Genomic DNA, 16,994 nt, shown 5'->3' on the forward strand with positions numbered 1-16,994 from the left:
TGGTTAGGCAGTAGGGTTAAGTGACTTGCCCAGGGTCACACAGCTAGTAAGTGCTATGTGTCTGATCTGAGACCGGATTTGAACTCAGATCCTCCTGAGTCCAGGGCCGGTGCTCTATCCACTGTGCCACCTAGCTGCCCCTAATCCTCATATTTCTGAGGCAATATCTCCTACTTCCCTTTTCTTTCCTACCCTTCAGATGATACTTTTTCTCTAGGTCTTTTGGTTGTAGAGTATCAGCCATGGCTTTAGGGAACCCAGAGGTAACCTCCTCTGGTCAAATCATGCAACCATGCTCCATTGCATTTAAGTACATTGTTGGAAGGAACCTTTGGGGTCATTGAATCAGACCCAGAGGGGACTCCGTAGGGTTCAAATCCTTCCATTTATCATTTGAGGATAATGAAGCCCAGGCAAGGTAAATTGATTGTAAACCTTAAAATGGCATATAAATGTGAGTGGTTCTTGTAGATGATGAGAATAATGGTAGTACTGTTATTGAAGCAGGTCATAAAGGTGGTTAAATGGCAAAACAGGGTTGACAACCCAGGACTCCGAGGCCCCTGGTCAGTATCTCTCTACCCTAAGTTGTCATTATAACTTGAAATTTTTTTGTATTAACAGACAGCCCATTTTAAACCTCCTCCTTTCTGTTCTGAGTTTCCACTCTTCTACTGTGGCCTACCTCTTTCTTGATTAATATCATCCTTTTAATTTTTCCTTCTTTTACCTCCTAATTTATGGGCTACTTAATGCCCTTAGGCTTGGTTTGTACATACATAATTTTCCTTTTTTTTTTTTTTCCAAAACTTTGAGCAAGTCACTTCAGCACACTGAGACTCAGTTTCCTCTCTATAAAATAGGGGGTTTGAACTAAAAGACCTGAGGTTCCTTCCTGCTCTAAGTCTTTGATCCTTGGAGCCTAAAGAACAGGAATCTTTGTTCATACTCCCATATTGAAATCCTATTATGCATTTAATATATTCCTAAATCATAACATTTAAGAGCTGGAAGGGACCATAGAAGACATCTCATTTAGCTTCTTCAGTTTGCAGGTGAAGAAACTGAGTCCCAGAGAGCTGAAGTGATTTGCCCAAGGTCACTATTCTTGGTAGAGTTTGGATTAGATCCCAGGCATCTTGATTTTTAATCCCGTATTCTTTCCCATTGACCTCCCCAAGTGCCAAATAGTGCCTCTTCAAAACTCTTTGCCAGTTCATTTCTTCCATGAAGCCTTTTCAGTTCAGACCTACTTGACTCTGGTTACTGCACTTTAATTGTGTTTTCTTCCTGAAAACATTTTACATAATACAACTGTCCCCTTGTCCTGATCTTTGTTCCCTCCTTATGTTTGAATGCCCACATTATGCTTTCTTCCCTTGTTGCTTACTTAAAAATAGACAGATGCAAAACCCTGAAGTTCTTTTTCATTCCCTTCACACCCAACCCCACACCTTCACAACTTATTAATGAACACCTAACAGTTCAGTAGTTAAACATTGATGGAACACATTCTATATGGAGAACACTGCGTAGGTCTGTGTTGATGTACCAGAGAAATGGAGAACCTGGATTGTGCTCTACTGGGGAGATGTGACCACGTAGGAGATAAGACCAGTCCATCTCTGTATTGCAGCTGGTACAACTTACATGCATTGTGTTTGTTATTGTCTAAAGGTAGGTATTGATAACCCTTTCCCTCCCCAACATGCGTTTTCAGTGGTTTAAGGATCTCCCAGTGTGGAGACTCCCACACCCTTCATGGGTAGAGATCAATAATTTGCTTGTTAACTTATAGACTAGGAGTTGCCTAAGGCAGTGAAATGTTAAAAAACTGGTATAGTAACTGGTTACCTTTGTTTTGTGCCAGTGAACTCAAGGTCATTAATTTAACCCAGGCAGTGTGCTGGTTAAGAGAGAACTAACCTTGGGTTAGTGGCAGGGGCTGGGGAGGGGGGGCAACCCTGGGTCTGTATAGCCTACCTCCTGTATTTACCTTCTTACCTTTGTGACCATAGGTAAATGATTTGATCTCAGACACTCACTAGCTATGTGACCCTGGGCAAGTCACTTAGCCTCTGCCTCAGTTTTTTCATCTGTAACATGGGGGTAATAATAGCATCTACCTCTCAGGGTTGTTGTGAGGATAAAATGAGGTAATATTTGTAGAGCACTTAGCACAATGCCTGGCATATTGTTAAGTGCTATATGAACATAAACAACTATTGCTACTATTACTACACTTACTACACCACGACCACCACCACCACCACCACCACCACCACCACCACCATCACCACTTCCTCCTCCTCCTCCTCCTACTATACCTACTACTGCTATCTCCCACTGAGTCACATTTCTCTCATCTAAGAAATGAAGATATCAGTTAGTGCCTACCTTGATATAGTTGATTCCCCTTAGAGCTTGGTAATGTAGTTTGTATAAAAAGCACATTCCATTCATATTGTTGCTAGTATTTTATATGCTTCATTTGTAAGGGATCGTACTTAAATAAAACATACATATATGTGTTATATCCATGTGGATTGTATGCCTGTGTATGTGCCCATGTGTATATTTTCAAGGAGCTTTCTATCTTAAATTCTTTGGAGGGAGAGACTACGTACCTCTAATTTCTTTTGTATCTCTAAACTATGATTATAGCCTAGTGTTAAACGCACATAGAGACACACTCACATATATGCATATATATATATATATATATGCGTGTAATTCAAGTCATGTTCACTCACTAGTTCCTGTTAAAATACCTAATCACCTAGCCTTTTGTCATTTTAGATTTACAAATCCAGTGGGTAACAATTCCCAGAGTTCTATGTATTTGGTGTGGTTGATCTCACATCTCATTGAAGTGAGGTAGAAGAGAGAAAGCAAGTCTGATTAATTGTTAAGTCTCTCTTCTCCCTGGGAGGCAGCCTCAGAATTATGGCGAATTCAGCCTTAAATATGTTCCCATCACCAGAACTTCTCTCTGGGTGCTCCTCTCAGCTGCCATAGGTCGGATCATCACTTTTTCATGGATCACTCACGGAATCAAACCAATCAGTAGATTTCCTGAGCCTCAGTCTTTCCACTGAGCTTCAGTTGCACATCCTCAAGTCTTTTGAACATTTTAAACAGGCTGTCCCAGAGATATCTCAAATGCTGTGTGAGCAAAGTTGAATTTAATCTCTCCCCCCTAATCTTTCCCCTCTTCCAGACTTCCTCCTTATGACAAAGTCACCTCCATCCTTCCCGTCTCCTCAGTTAATAGACTCGGCATTATCCCTCTCTTCTGGATTGTTAGACCAGCTTCCTAATTGGCTCCCCCACTTCAAGTCTTTCCCACCTCCAGTCCCTCCTCCTACACACTGCCGCTAAAGTAGTTTTCCTTAAGCTCAGATTTGATCATGTGACTCCCCTATTCAGTCAACTCTGGTGGCTTCCTTTTGGGCCTCTAGGTTAAAATATAACCTTTTTTTTTTTTTTTTAGCTTTTATAGCCTTATACAACCTGTCCCTAGCCTTTCTTTTCAGTCTTATTGAGAACTATTCTTCCTCTTGTCATTCTTTGATGTAGCCAAACTGCCTATCTCTCTCTCCTTCTCAAATGACCTTCAATCTCCCATCTCCTTATTTTTTTACTGGCCATCCCATATGCCTAGAGTGTATTTTCTTCTTGTCTTCTTTCTACTACTAGGAGCACACTACTAGTATACTTACCTCAGAATATCTTATGTTTAACTACTTGGAAGATATTTCTATTTATTCACCTTATTTATGCTCCATCTACTTATATATGTACTTACTGTTTCTTCTGTTAGAATGTAAGCTTCTTGTGAGTGTAGGAATTGTTTCAATTCTTGAATTTATGTCCTTACTGCTTAGCAAAATGCCTTATATACAAAGTATTTAATACACACTTGTTGATTAATTGATTGTAATTCTCAGATTTAGTCTTGAGTCATCAGAAAGATAAACCAGAGATTTTTCTTTGGGGGTAGATAGATCTTCCAAGGAGTCCACAGATAAATTTCAAGGGTCCCATGGATGGGAACAAAACTTATATCTTTATTTCAATATAATTGGTTTCCTTTGTAATGTTGTGTATTTTATTTGATGACTACTAAAACATCATTCTGAGAAGGGGGGTCCATAGGCTTCACTAGGCTATTAGAGGGTTAAGAACCTCTGAGTTAAGACCTCATGTCAACAATATTTTTTTCCAAAAAAATTTTTTTGTTTTAATATATTTTTATTTCATTAAATATTTCCCATTACATTTTAAATTACTTAAACATTTATTTTAAAAAATTGCATTTCAAATTCTTTTTTCCTGCCCCTCCCCCACACCTTGAGAAGTTAAATAGTATGTTGATTATACATATGAAGTCATGCAAAACATATTTCCATATTAACCAAATTGCAAAAGAAAACAACTCCTCCCCCAGTTTTTTAAAAAGTATGCTTCAGTCTGCACACAGAGTTCATCAGTCCTCTCTGTGGAGGTGGATAGCAATTCAAAAAGCCTAAAATCTCACTCAAGTTGTCTTCAGCTACCTGAAAAATGTGTCAAATTCATTTAGATTCTTTTCTTGTTTTTGATGATATTTGTAAAGCATTTAGTTATGTGCCTTGCATGTAATAGGCACTTAATTTTTTTCTTTTTATGGAGAGTAGGATAGTTAGGGAATGATTGCTGGAAGAGAAAGAAACAATAATCATTTCCCTCCTGCCATGATGCAAATGATCGCTGGACTAGAATCTAGGAGACCTGCATTACCCTACTAACTAGATGTTGTTTTTCTGTCTCTGGGCCTAGTTTCCTGTAAAATGAGGGGGTTAGACTACATGAGACGAGTAAGTTCATTTACAGTAGCCCTAAACTTAAGAATGACATAACATGCTTTGGTTTCCTGTACTGCTTTGGAGGAACATGATTACAGGAGTAATGGTGGTATTTTAAGTTGAATTGACACTTGCCTAAAGACTGATCACATTGGTAGTAGGAACCCACATCAGTAAGTATTAAGTGTGTGTGGCCTTATTTTTTGAACTGCAATCTCAAATTCACTGTATTTTGATAAGTCACTGAGGAACAAGGTTGATAGAGAATATGAGGTTGGTTCATTTACCAAGTATTCTTATTCCGTGGGTCAGAACCTTAAATTGGATCTTGCACTAGATTTGTAATTCTTGTAAGCAGTGGAGAAAAAATGCTTGGCTTATTAATGATTGACTCCATTGGTGAGATTTATTGCTTAGAGTTTTAGACATTAAAGGGAACTTGACCCTTCTCCTGCTTTTTTGGTAGCACCCTGGGGTCTTGAGTTTCCTCAAGGGGTACCATAAAATTGTCTAATGGAATATTTAAGTGATTTATAGTTCATTTTAAAACATGATGGTATATCAAATTTCATAGTTATAAACTGTGAAATCAGACACAATAGCCCTTAATTCTGAAAAGGTTGGGAATCACTTGGTTAAGTAAACCACATATCTTCAGTCTGTCTGTATCCTGTTTTAGACATAAACTATTTGTTAGTACAAAATAGTCAAAGTTAGCAAACCATGAGTATAGCATTCTCAAATCTACTATTATCTAATTAAGAAACCATTAAGCCATGTAAACTATAATAGCTCAGTTTATCCTTCTGTAAAGTGGGATTAAATTCAGCTACCCACTTACCTCATTAGTTAGGGTGTAAAGATTAATGATGCAACTTTGTAAGGCATTTTTAGATCCTCACATAAAGAAAGGTTATAGAAGTGCATAGTATTTGGGGGTATGAAGCTTTCTTAGGAAGTGGTTATTTTTTTTTAAAACTCATACCAAGTAGCCTAATTGTATGATTTTTTTTTTTAATCTCTACAGACTGAAATCGCCAAGAGATTGAATACAATTTGTGCACAAGTCATCCCATTTCTGTCTCAGGAAGTAAGTAAAACTGTTCAGCTGTTAAAGTGCAATTATGTTGCTTCTCTGTTTGCAAATTAGCTAGTTTTAAGATGTTAATTTTATCACAACGCACAAGTGTGAAGAACATCTGTTACAGCTGAAGTGTGCAAACCCCCTGCTATTCGGTTGAACAGATCTGAGGGCAAGCTGCAGAACTGGCAACAATAGCTCAACTTCAAATTAATTCTTTTCAGAAGAAAACTGCAAAATGACTATCAAGATAAACCTTTTGTTTTGTTTTTTTTTTTGAGCTGCAGTAGTAACTCCTGATCACTCACATGCTCCTCATTTTTTTAAATTAAAACAAAAGTTTGTCCTGTAATGTTAGCTCTAAAAGCCATTTTTTTCCTGCATCTGTAGGAAGTAAATACACATTTTACTAGATCCCAGGGTAAATCTTAAATGTTAGGAGGCATAATGCATCTGAGATCATAATAGCAACTCACTTTTATGTAGTTGTACTCTTGACAAGTTAAATTCAAAACTATCATGTGAAAAATACTGGGCCTGAAGGTGCTTTGAAAGTATATATAGGGCAGCTAGGTGGCGCAATGAATAGAGCACTGGTGAGTTCAAATCAGGCTCAGATATTTACTAGCTTTGTGATCCTGGGCAAGTCACTTAAAATCCTGATTGGCTCCAAAAGAAAAAAAAAGTCTCTATTGATACTTGCAAACAACAAGTATTGTAGAAAGAGTACTGGGTTTGGAGTCAGAGGGCCTGATTCAATTCTTGCCTCTGCCTTTCTGACCTTGGGAAGTCACTTCACCTCTGGCCTCGGTTTGCCAGAAGGAAGTTGCATTGGATGAAGAAGGTCCAATATGATTTTTAAATTAAGGTTTAGGGTGGGTAACTATCTAGACAAGTATCTTCCTAAGTAATAGGTCTTTATGGATGACACCCATTGACTTAATATAGACGAGCTTTTTGTTTGGCATCCTATATACTTGCCTTTTTAATCTGGTGATGTTTAAAAAAAAAACAAAGCATGCCTAAATTCAGGTCCTCCATCTATTGTTAACCATACAGCCTTGATTGAATCCCACAGTGTCTGGGGATATGAGTTTTCTTATCCCTAAAATGGGAGATTTGAACTAACTGATTTCTTCCCAGTTCCGAAAGTTTTGTAATGCTAGAACTTTTAAGTGGGGCTGTTTGCTAAAAATGAGACTTGGTCATTGCTTCTCAGTCCTCCCCATCTCCCTTTTCCCCCCTTCCTCTAGATTTTAAGTGATACTCTTGAGGATAATGTGGTATATTCCCTAAATTAAAATGGTTATGGGAGTAGAGATAGACATCTAGTTATCCTCTTATGGAGATTGGGGGTGGTGGGAGGGAAATAAGAATGAGAAGAAAATCCAAATAAGGTAACTTATTAAAGCTGGAGGTAGATTAAGAATTGTTAGAACATATTGCTCTAGGCTTTACTTCTTTATCTTTGAAGAGTTAATTTTGCTCTTTTAAAAACTGCTTCTTGGGGCAGCTAGGTGGCACAGTGGATAGAGCACCAGCCCTGGATTCAGGAGGATCTGAGTTCAATTCGGCCCTAGACACATAACACTAACTGTGTGACCCTGGGCAAGTCACTTAACCCCATTGCCTAACCAAAAAACAAACAAACCAAAAAAAAACCAACTTCTTGTCTTCAAGTCTTTACGGTAAAACTCACTATGTGAGTGGGTCATTTTTACATTTCCTTTGCCCAATGCTTCATACACATTTTGTGTTTATGTAGTTTATTTTAGGGCCTCAGAATATTCTTGCTTTGGAGAAACTCAAGAGTTAGAAAAGAGTGCAAGAGGTTACTAGGTGGCATAGTGGATAGAGTGTTGGACTTGGAGTCAGGAAGACATGAGTTCAAATCTTGCCTTAGACATTTACTGTCTCTTTTACTTTGAGCAGTTCACTTAACTTTTGTCTGTCTCAGTTTCCTCATCTGTAAAATAGGTTTAATAACAGCATCTACCTCTCCCCCACCCCACCCTCCAGGTTGTTGTGAAGATCAAATGAAGTTACACATATAAAGCGCTTTGCAGACCTTAAAGCACTGTATAGATGCTAGTAATCATCATTACCGCCATTATCATCATCATCTAGTCCAACCTAAACAAGAATCCTTTCGGTGATATCCCCCCAAAGTGGTCATCTATCTAGCCTGTGCTCTAGTGCAGGGCTTCTTAAACTTTTTCTATTCCCAGCAGCTTTGGCCCCTTTTCCATTTCAGCAGCATTTCATTTTTTTGGCATTGCCATGGTCTGGGGGACATACACAGCACAAAGTGCGCGTGCTTTGTGTTCAGAACCAAGGCTGCAGTGAGATTGCATGATGCAACACAGGCAACCCCGCCAGAAACACTTTGGATTAGTTATGCGTTTGATTTTAAATTAATTTTTGGTTGTGCATTCAGAAACCCTTTACTGTTGCCAAAATTTTTGTGACAGGGTCGCAACCCACAGTTTAAGAAGTGCTGCTCTAGTGAGGGAGGGGTGAAGCCCACTATTTCCAGAAGTAACCAATTCCACTTTAGCATAGCTCTTATTGTTAAGGAAATTTTCTTTTCATTGAATCCGAGTCTGTGTCCTTGCAACTTCCAACCATTTTTGCTTTTTGGGACCAAACACTACTCCATTTTTATAACACACCCCTTCAAGTGCACAAAGACATCTATCATGTCCTCTCTTTAAGTTGTCTATTCTCTGGGCTCAACATCCCCCGTTCTTTTTATTCACCATCATATAGCACAATCTTGAAACCTGTTAGCTTTGTGAATTTTTCCAGGTTGTCAATGTCCTTAAAGTACCCCTTACTGAAAACACTATGAGAAATTCACCTCCATATGCATAGGAGCTATGCCTTTATTAGCGTAGCCTAAGATGAAATTAGCTTTTTTTCATTCTTTTAATTTATAATCAACCTTTAGTTCATTCATTAAAATCATATCTTTTTTTTCTAATGAATTGCTGTCTTAGCCATACCTCCTCTCCGTTTTGTACTTGTGAAGTTAATTTTTTGAGCCCAGGTGTAGGATTTTACATTTATGTCTTGAAATTTCATCATAGTTGATTCATTCTTGGTGTTCTAGCATCTTTCTCACATATTGATCTAAAAAAATCACAAACAGTCATCAGAGAACTTGGTGCCCCCAGATATTGGTGAAATACAGAGCTCTTAAAATAGTCATTTTTAGTTTCCCTCTGCCTAATGCTTTGCATTTATTTTCATGTTATTAAAGCGTACAGGTTTGGGAGCCTATGAGGATGGTGGGTTCATTTAAAACCTTTGTCTTTACTCTGGACTATGTTTAGCAAGTGTTTCTTGTTTACTTTCCCCATGCTTAAAGGTTTTAGGAAGGAACGAGTAGAGTTCTTATCTTACTTATCTCCTTACCTTAACTTGGCTTAACTCCTTGCCTTCTCTCCTTACTTCCAAAGCATCAGCAGCAAGTGGCTCAAGCAGTTGAACGTGCCAAGCAAGTGACCATGGCTGAGTTGAATGCCATCATCGGGGTACGTGGTCTTCCAGGGCTCCCTCCTACAGTGTGTATAACCAGCTTTCATTTCTTATTGATTGCTAGTTGACCATAAAGATATTTTTGATGTCTGATGTTATTGTGTAGATGATGTGTATTTTTATAGACTTGTATTTTTGGTGGAGGAAGGGGAGGGGAAAGAAAACTTTTATTTTGCATTGGGACGATAAATGTGGTTTGTTTCCCTGCTCCCAAGCAGGCATTCATTGCATTAGCAATAACAAGACTTTTAGTATTGCATTAGTTAAACAAAAGCTTCTAGATTGGTAGCCTTCTAAATGTTTTTCTTTCCCTTCCTCCTATGGCATGGGATCAGTGAGGCTAAGGCTGAGCTTTATATTGCTTCAGTTCATTTAGTTATCTTTGCTTTTGCCTTCTGCTTTTCAAAGTACTTGGAACCTGTATAACTATTCACCCTTCTTCCTCTTTCTTTCTTGTACAACTTTCATGAATTTTAAAGGGGCTCACCAGTGAAAAGAAATTTCTATTGCTTTTGAAGAAGTGTTAATTGTCTGACACAGTGTTGTAATAGCCTTTCACCAAGTTTTTGATTTTAAATATGCTGAGATCAGTTAATACTCTTTGCTTGTGACTGGTTGTCAATCACAGGTCATTGACTGTGCATTAATGAACTTGGTGAACCGTGCATTCCTTCCACTGCATGAGTCCATCCCCCCTACCCCCCACCCGACACAGAGTCTCCAGAATGTTTCTCATGTTTTCTGCCCTTCCAGTCTAAGTGAAAGAAGTAGCCGAAACAAGGAGCCGTCCTTTCTGATTTTATTCATATTGTGAGCGCCCCGAGCGGATTCAAATTACTCATTTATCAATTTATGTTAATTGCTTGTGAGAAGATGCCCTGCTGGTCTTTATGGTTCCCTCAGACACTTTGTAATGATAATTAGACATGCTGCTCTACGGATTAGCAGTGCCATAGTCCAATGACGTCTGCAGACAATGGGACCAGTTGATCCATCTGTGCTTAAAATTACATCCCAACTGGAGATGGAGAAAAAACATAAGAGCCAGGGAGGATTAAAAGAATGAGCCTCAGCTTGAAAAATTCTCCTTTCATCAGTTTCTCAATTGCAGATCTGCAGTCAGTTTGCCCGTGGTAAGCTATTGGCAGTCAATTAGGTGAAATAAACTGGGAGGGTGACCTTCATTCCCTTTTAATAGCTTTTTCCTCCCTGAAATGGGGAGCTTCAGTGGATTTTCAGCTTAAATTTTATTCAAGCTGCTTTATTACACTTGACAGCTTAGCTCTGCATAAACATTCCCCCCTTCCCCCAAATCCAAGCCCTGCTTCCCCCCCCCCCCCCCCCCCCCGCCCCAGTATCACATTTTGACTGTTACTTAGTCGCCTCTCTAATCACATTCAACAAAAAAACACAATTACATCTACATTTGTCTGCAACCTTCTGTACCTTTTTCTTGGGGAATGAATGAATTGCTTTATTCTGGAGTTCAAATCAGATATTCATATGGAGCTCTACTATGTACAGTGTTTGATTTGGAGAGGTAATAAGCAGGTATATAGTGCCTACTATGTGCCAGGTATTAAGCTAAGCCCTTTACACATATTATCTCAAAGAATAATAGTGAATTCTACTTGTAGTTTGATCACAACTTCTTTCCCCCCCCAAAAAAAAGAATAAGAATTTATTTTGATTAAAACAAAATATAGGCAAGGAATTCCCCAAGTATGGAGTTTATCACACTGGTTTTCCTATAAGTTCTATATGTTTCATCATAATTTATTAATAGTAACATTTTATAATAGATTCTTAGACTTATTGAATCTCCTTTTATTTCAAGCTCAGAAAAAAATAGTTGAAAATCTTGAGCTTTCCTACCTCCACACAAAAAAGACCAGTGTCAGGAGTTCTTTTAGAAGTGGGGGCTTAATAGTTACCTGAATTATTTTGTTCTGGAAAACTTAATGTTTCATTAATACAGAGTATGATAGCACAGCAGAAAAGCTAGATCAGTTAAGTGTAGGCCATACACAAGACTTCTGACAGCCAGTTGTCTTCAACACACTTAGCAATATAATTTTTTATAACTGATCATTTTAAGTATTTATTAATTTGTCAGAGAGATCTTTTTATAGTTGGATGTGATCAATAATCATCCTATCTGAAACTGTAAGTTTCATGCTCTGACATATGCTTGATTTTACTTGAAAGGGATTGTGTGCATCCTGGAAAATCGGAGTAGCATAAAATTGGGTTGACAATTCAGTAGACCTTTGCACCCCATTCATTGAACATGCAGTGTGTCAACCTGTCTCCCCAGAGGGGAAGAGGCATCAGGAGGCTGTCTGTTCCTACAAGCAGCAGCTGTACACCAAAGTAAATGCAGCCTGGTTTGATAGCAGCTGTCAGTATTGTTCAGAGACCTGACTTAGTGAAAAGAACAATAGAAGAGGCCATGCCCTTAAACTGCATCGTCTTTCAGGCTAAGAAAAGAAATAGTAATTTAACGGTTTAGACATCTATTACAAGTGTGAAAGATCATGAAAGAGTCCTCTTTAAAATGCAAATGAGGAGAAAATTCTCAGTTTAAGGTACAGTCAAAGAACTTAGTGCTCAGTAGTGCTGAGGATGTTACTCTAAGATAAACTTGAGGGTGGGGGAGTTGGAAAAAAAGGTTAGGTTTTCTTAACAATAGAAAACTTACCCTGGTTAAGCATCAGTGTATTCTTGTGTTCTTAATACTTGGATCTGAAACTGGGCAATCTGGAGAGAAGGGAAGTTTTAAAATTTTTCTTATTAGATGATTCAAAATACTGTTAATTTCTCATAGAAATAAACTCAGTTCTTGTAGCTAGAACAATTTTGTTAATTTGTTTCTCTCCTGTTGTTAGCCTTTTCTCACCCCTGTTGAGAGGGGGAGAGAGAGAGAGAGAGAGACTGACTCTTGAAATTTTATATTCAGGACTTTGTTTTTCTGTTTTTGGCTTTGACTATTTCAGTGGTGAAGGAGAGAAAGCAAATTTGATGGCTTCAGTAGAATAATGATTGCATGTTTACCTGTTGAATGCTGCTTTTTAAAAGCTATTTGTTATTAAGTGGGTTGTGTTCTTGTAACCATAAAAAGGCTATTTAATAATACAGAGTACTTAATGAACTCAGGGTTTGGTCTGGTTTGACACAAAAACCACCAGGGCTTTGGAAGAACAAGATGAGCTGAGGGAAATGAATATATATGAATGTGAGCATTTGAGTATCAGATTTCTACAGGCAGTCCTTACACTTAGTGGGCTATTATTCCTGGAAAAACTGCTTTTAAGCTTGACGTAAGTCAAATCTAAATTTTTCCATAGAAGCAGTAGTAGGATGGAGGTTATATACCTATGTACCTGACTGATGTTCAATTCTTTATAAAATGGCTACAGACATAAAAAAGGGAAGATGAGTTATGTAAAAAGATGAGAGCTGTACTTGGAGTCAGGAAGACCCAAATTCAGCCTCAAACATTTATGATCTTTATAAGCCTGAGCAAATTTAACCTCTCTTATCTTTGGTTTCTTTATTTGTGAATGGAGAGTATTAATAGCACTGTCTTCACAGGGTTGTAAGGATCAAATAAGATAATATATGCAAAATTCTTTTCAAACCTTAAAGCAAAATATTACATTGTTTAATCTGAGGTGTAACCAAAAATTTTTGCACCTGGGCCAAGGAGTAATAAACGGGTCCTCCATTGGAGGATAGGGAGGCAGTAGAGAAGGCTGGGCAGGGGAGGAGCTCACCTGAGTCTGCCATGTGGTACCTTCTTTTTAAACTAATTGTTTTTGCTAATTAGCTGCTAAGCTCTGTTTTTATGTTGCTGAAGAACTTCGAATTTCAGTCCTCCCTAAATTTGGTGTGCTGGGAGAAGTGACAGTCACCCTTCACTTAGTCATCTCTGTGGCTTTAGCCCACCTTGCTTTATGATGTGTGCAAGTCATGTCCAAACTTCATCTTCCCTGACTGTGGTAAGGCATGGCTCTTGAATCAAGAGACCTGTGTTTAAATTCCATCACTGACTTTAGCCTGTGTGGCAAGGAGGAAGTCATTTCAACTCCCTGAGTCTGTTTTCTCATCTGATAAAACAGAGATAATAATATTTGTACTACCTACTTCCAAGGATCCTTGTGAAGAGCACTTTTTAAACCTTCAGTGATATACAAATATAAGTTTAATGTGAAATTTTAATGTCACTTATATTTTGACTAGTTAACTAGCATTGGACCATCCCATCCTAGTGATTATCACCTCATTATTCAATCTGCCTTTTCACCTTTCCCCACACTTTTCCAATCAGACAATCCCATTTTCAGGGTTTTGTCCTCATTTCTTTTTTTTTTTTTTTTTCTTTTAAGCACCCTTAGCTATTCCTGTCCTTGGAATATCCAACTCAGCCTCAGCTGATACAGCTCTGCTGAGTATTAGCAAGGGTTACCATAATAAATATTTTTAAAAGTCATATTAATAAGAATAATTGGCTTCTGTGATTAAAGTACTGTCCAAGTTGGTCAAAGACTGACTGGTTGGCAATTCTTCCCCTCCCTCATTATGCCCTTGTTGTTACTTCCCTATATATTTCACCTTTTGTAGTATGTTGTCTGGATACTAACTTTCCCAGTAATGTATTTTACCTAATTGCTTCTACAATTACAATTCTACAATTGTTATATTTATATTATACATCTTCCAATCTGTGAATTTAAAAAATTGTTGTCTTTAAATATAATTGGTTTCCTTTATGATCATATGTATTATATTTTAGGCATTTAAAAATCTTTGGAGGGGCAGCTAGGTGGTGCAGTGGATAGAGCACAGGCCCTGGAGTCAGGAGGACCTGAGTTCAAATGTGACCTCAGACCAAACACTTATATTTACTAGCTCTGTGACCCTGGGCAAGTCACTTAACTCAAATTGCCTAAAAATTAAAAAAAAAAAAATCTTTGGAAAAATGGCCCATGGACTTCACCTGATTGCAAAAGGGGTCCATGACACAAAAAATAGGTTTTAAAAACTTAATCTTTAGTTGATCTACTATTTTTTTTTTTTAGGTCTAGCATAAAAACACCTTAAAAATACATATACATTGGTCAGGATTTAATGCAATAGTAATGCATGTTGTATTTAAAATGATGCACTGTTATATGATTCAGAGTTCTTTCCTCTTGCTACTTTATTTTACTGTGACATATTAGAAGGTAAAAAAAAATCCTTTATCAAGGTCATGAGATTCTTCAAGGAAATTTAAAGAGGTATCCTTGATTGAGGTGAGGCAGGATGTGGAGCCTGGAGGACTTTGAACCACTTGTTCGCTCTTTGAGAAACTTGGGGATTATCTGTTAAACTGCTGTTTTTCGTCTCTGAAAATTTCTCTGTAGGCTTTGGAGATCAAGCTTTTGACATTTTAGCCGCCCTAGAAATAGGCTTGCTTGGGCTTCCAGAGTTTTACAGGGCTTACCTGCCTTTCGAAGTACATGAACCAAACTTTATTGCCTTTCTGTATTTTAAAAAATGTATTCTTTGATCCCTGTCCAGTTGTTTCTTCACAATGTCAAAAAGCCTCCAGGCGTTGACTTGAGCGATAGCCAGACTCCCAGGCGTAAAGTTCAGAGGTTGATCCTGAATGTGCGAGAACAGAAGCTGTTTGTCTCTCCTCCATTTTTGCCACAAATCACAGAATCTGAATCTTAGGAATTTAGAAGCTGGAAGGGATTGGATTGGATCAGAACTGGAGTTTTAAATGATCTACTGGCTAAGTACTCTAAATTATTTAGCTCATCCTCTTTGAAAAGGTATGTGACTTGCCCATGGTCACACTGAAAATTTTTTCTACTTTAGGTCTTTTCTTGTTATTTTACATCCTGTATATACTTATTTTATATGTGTTTGTCATGTCTCCCAAGAGACCATAATAAGCTCACTGAGAGCGAGAATTGTTTGATTTTTGTCTTTGGAGTTTCTGTGGCTAGCATGATACTTGGCACTCAATAAATGCCAAGTTGATGGTTCAGTATTTATCACTCTCTGCCTCTGTTGTGGAAACTCCTCTGCCCCTGTTCATCAACAACTCATCTGTAACAAGTTGCCTCAGGCACTGAGAAGCTCAATGTCTTGCCCATAGTCTTACATCTAGCATGGGTTCCCTTCCTCCAGACCCTTCCATTGTGACCCCAAATGGGGTCATGGAGAATCGGACATGACTGGACGACAAATTTATATATGTATGTGTTGTTTATTGCCCTCAAATCCCTTTAGCAAAATGTAAACTCCTTGATGGCAAAGACTCTGGTCTGTTTTGCCTTCTTATCCCCAGCACCTTGCACGGTGCCTAGCATTTAACAGTTGTTGTTGAATGGGTCCAAGGTAGGACTTGAGCCCAGGCTTTCTATCACCAAGGCAAATTGGTCTCATTACTTTATCATTAACTAAGTGACCTAGCTTGCTGTCCGTGTTTCTGAGCCCACTCCCATCTTAGTTCCATCCACGTGTTTATGCTGTTATTAAGTCTGGGGATTATCAACCCTCTCAAGTCAGGGGAAGCATATTAGGAAATATATCATGGTACTTCCAGGCCTGCTAAGTGCCATAAATGGATAATTAACTGAGTATTCTAAGTGCCAGTTACTAGAATTCAAAGACTACTATTTGTATTTTCTTTTCTTGGACAGGGCTTACACATATTTCAGCGTTTGAATTAGATGCTTTTCTTCATGCAGGAATGATTTTTAAGGTGTGTGTCGCTGGAAAAGCATTGCTATTCAGCACTTTCCATGATGCAAACTGTAAGTCAGGTTACAAAAATGTGAGGTTCTTTTCTTTTTAAAACTGATAAGGAGTAGTTTTTAGAAACCAAAAATACAGTGTTTGAAGAGGAGATAAATCATTGATTTCAGTATCCAATATTCATGTAGAGGAGAACAGTCAAGTTCCAGGTACAAAGCAATTAGATTTTCGAGGTGGGATTTGAAGGACAGAGTATATGTATGCACACACAGGAACAAGAAGAAGAAGGCAATGGCTTATATACTTGGAGTGTTTTTGGCCATCTAGCCAGAAAAACCAGATGTCCACTACATGATGTGATCACCTTAGCCACAAGAAAATCTGTCATCTCTTTAAAGATGATAAAAATACCTGATGTCAGTGAGTTTCAGTGATTACTCTGATCTTACTCTGATTTAACAATAGCTTGCCTTCTTTGAAGGGTTGATCTAATTGTTTCTCTGAGCTCTGCCTCAGGTAGGCCTAGTCTATGCTACAAAGCTAATCAATAATCTCATCTGTTATGCCAAATTGGGGGGAAATTTTGTATGTTGCTGATACCTTGGAGGCATATTAGGCTTTATTTGACAGATAGGCATCTTTTTATGTTTACTAATGAAGGCATATATGAAGTATGACACAAAACTTAGAAATTTATCTTGGGTTCTTGTTTCTTTGCCCAGGCTATCTCCCATGACTGGAATATACTCCTTCTGCATCTTTTCTATCTTTAA

At 38.1% G+C, this 16,994-nt stretch overlaps 1 protein-coding gene across 7 annotated transcripts in view; it reads left to right on the plus strand.

Annotated features, from left to right (window-relative positions):
• LOC114025726 (transducin-like enhancer protein 1) overlaps nt 1-16,994 on the plus strand; it is a 116,472-nt gene that overhangs the window by 27,380 nt on the left and 72,098 nt on the right. For 4 of the 7 annotated variants that reach the window (XM_027839191.1, XM_027839188.1, XM_027839189.1 and 1 more), the window contains exons 5-6: nt 5,875-5,937; nt 9,390-9,464. In XM_027839191.1, the coding sequence (XP_027694992.1) occupies nt 5,875-5,937; nt 9,390-9,464 (138 nt within the window). Of the gene's footprint in view, nt 1-5,874; nt 5,938-9,389; nt 9,495-16,994 lie in introns of all 7 variants that reach the window. The other 3 variants (XM_027839184.1, XM_027839187.1, XM_027839186.1) reach the window with 1 other exon arrangement.

The sequence above is a fragment of the Vombatus ursinus genome, unplaced genomic scaffold (genome assembly GCF_900497805.2).
Source record: "Vombatus ursinus unplaced genomic scaffold, bare-nosed wombat genome assembly UNPS02014832.1, whole genome shotgun sequence".
NCBI lineage: Eukaryota > Metazoa > Chordata > Mammalia > Diprotodontia > Vombatidae > Vombatus > Vombatus ursinus.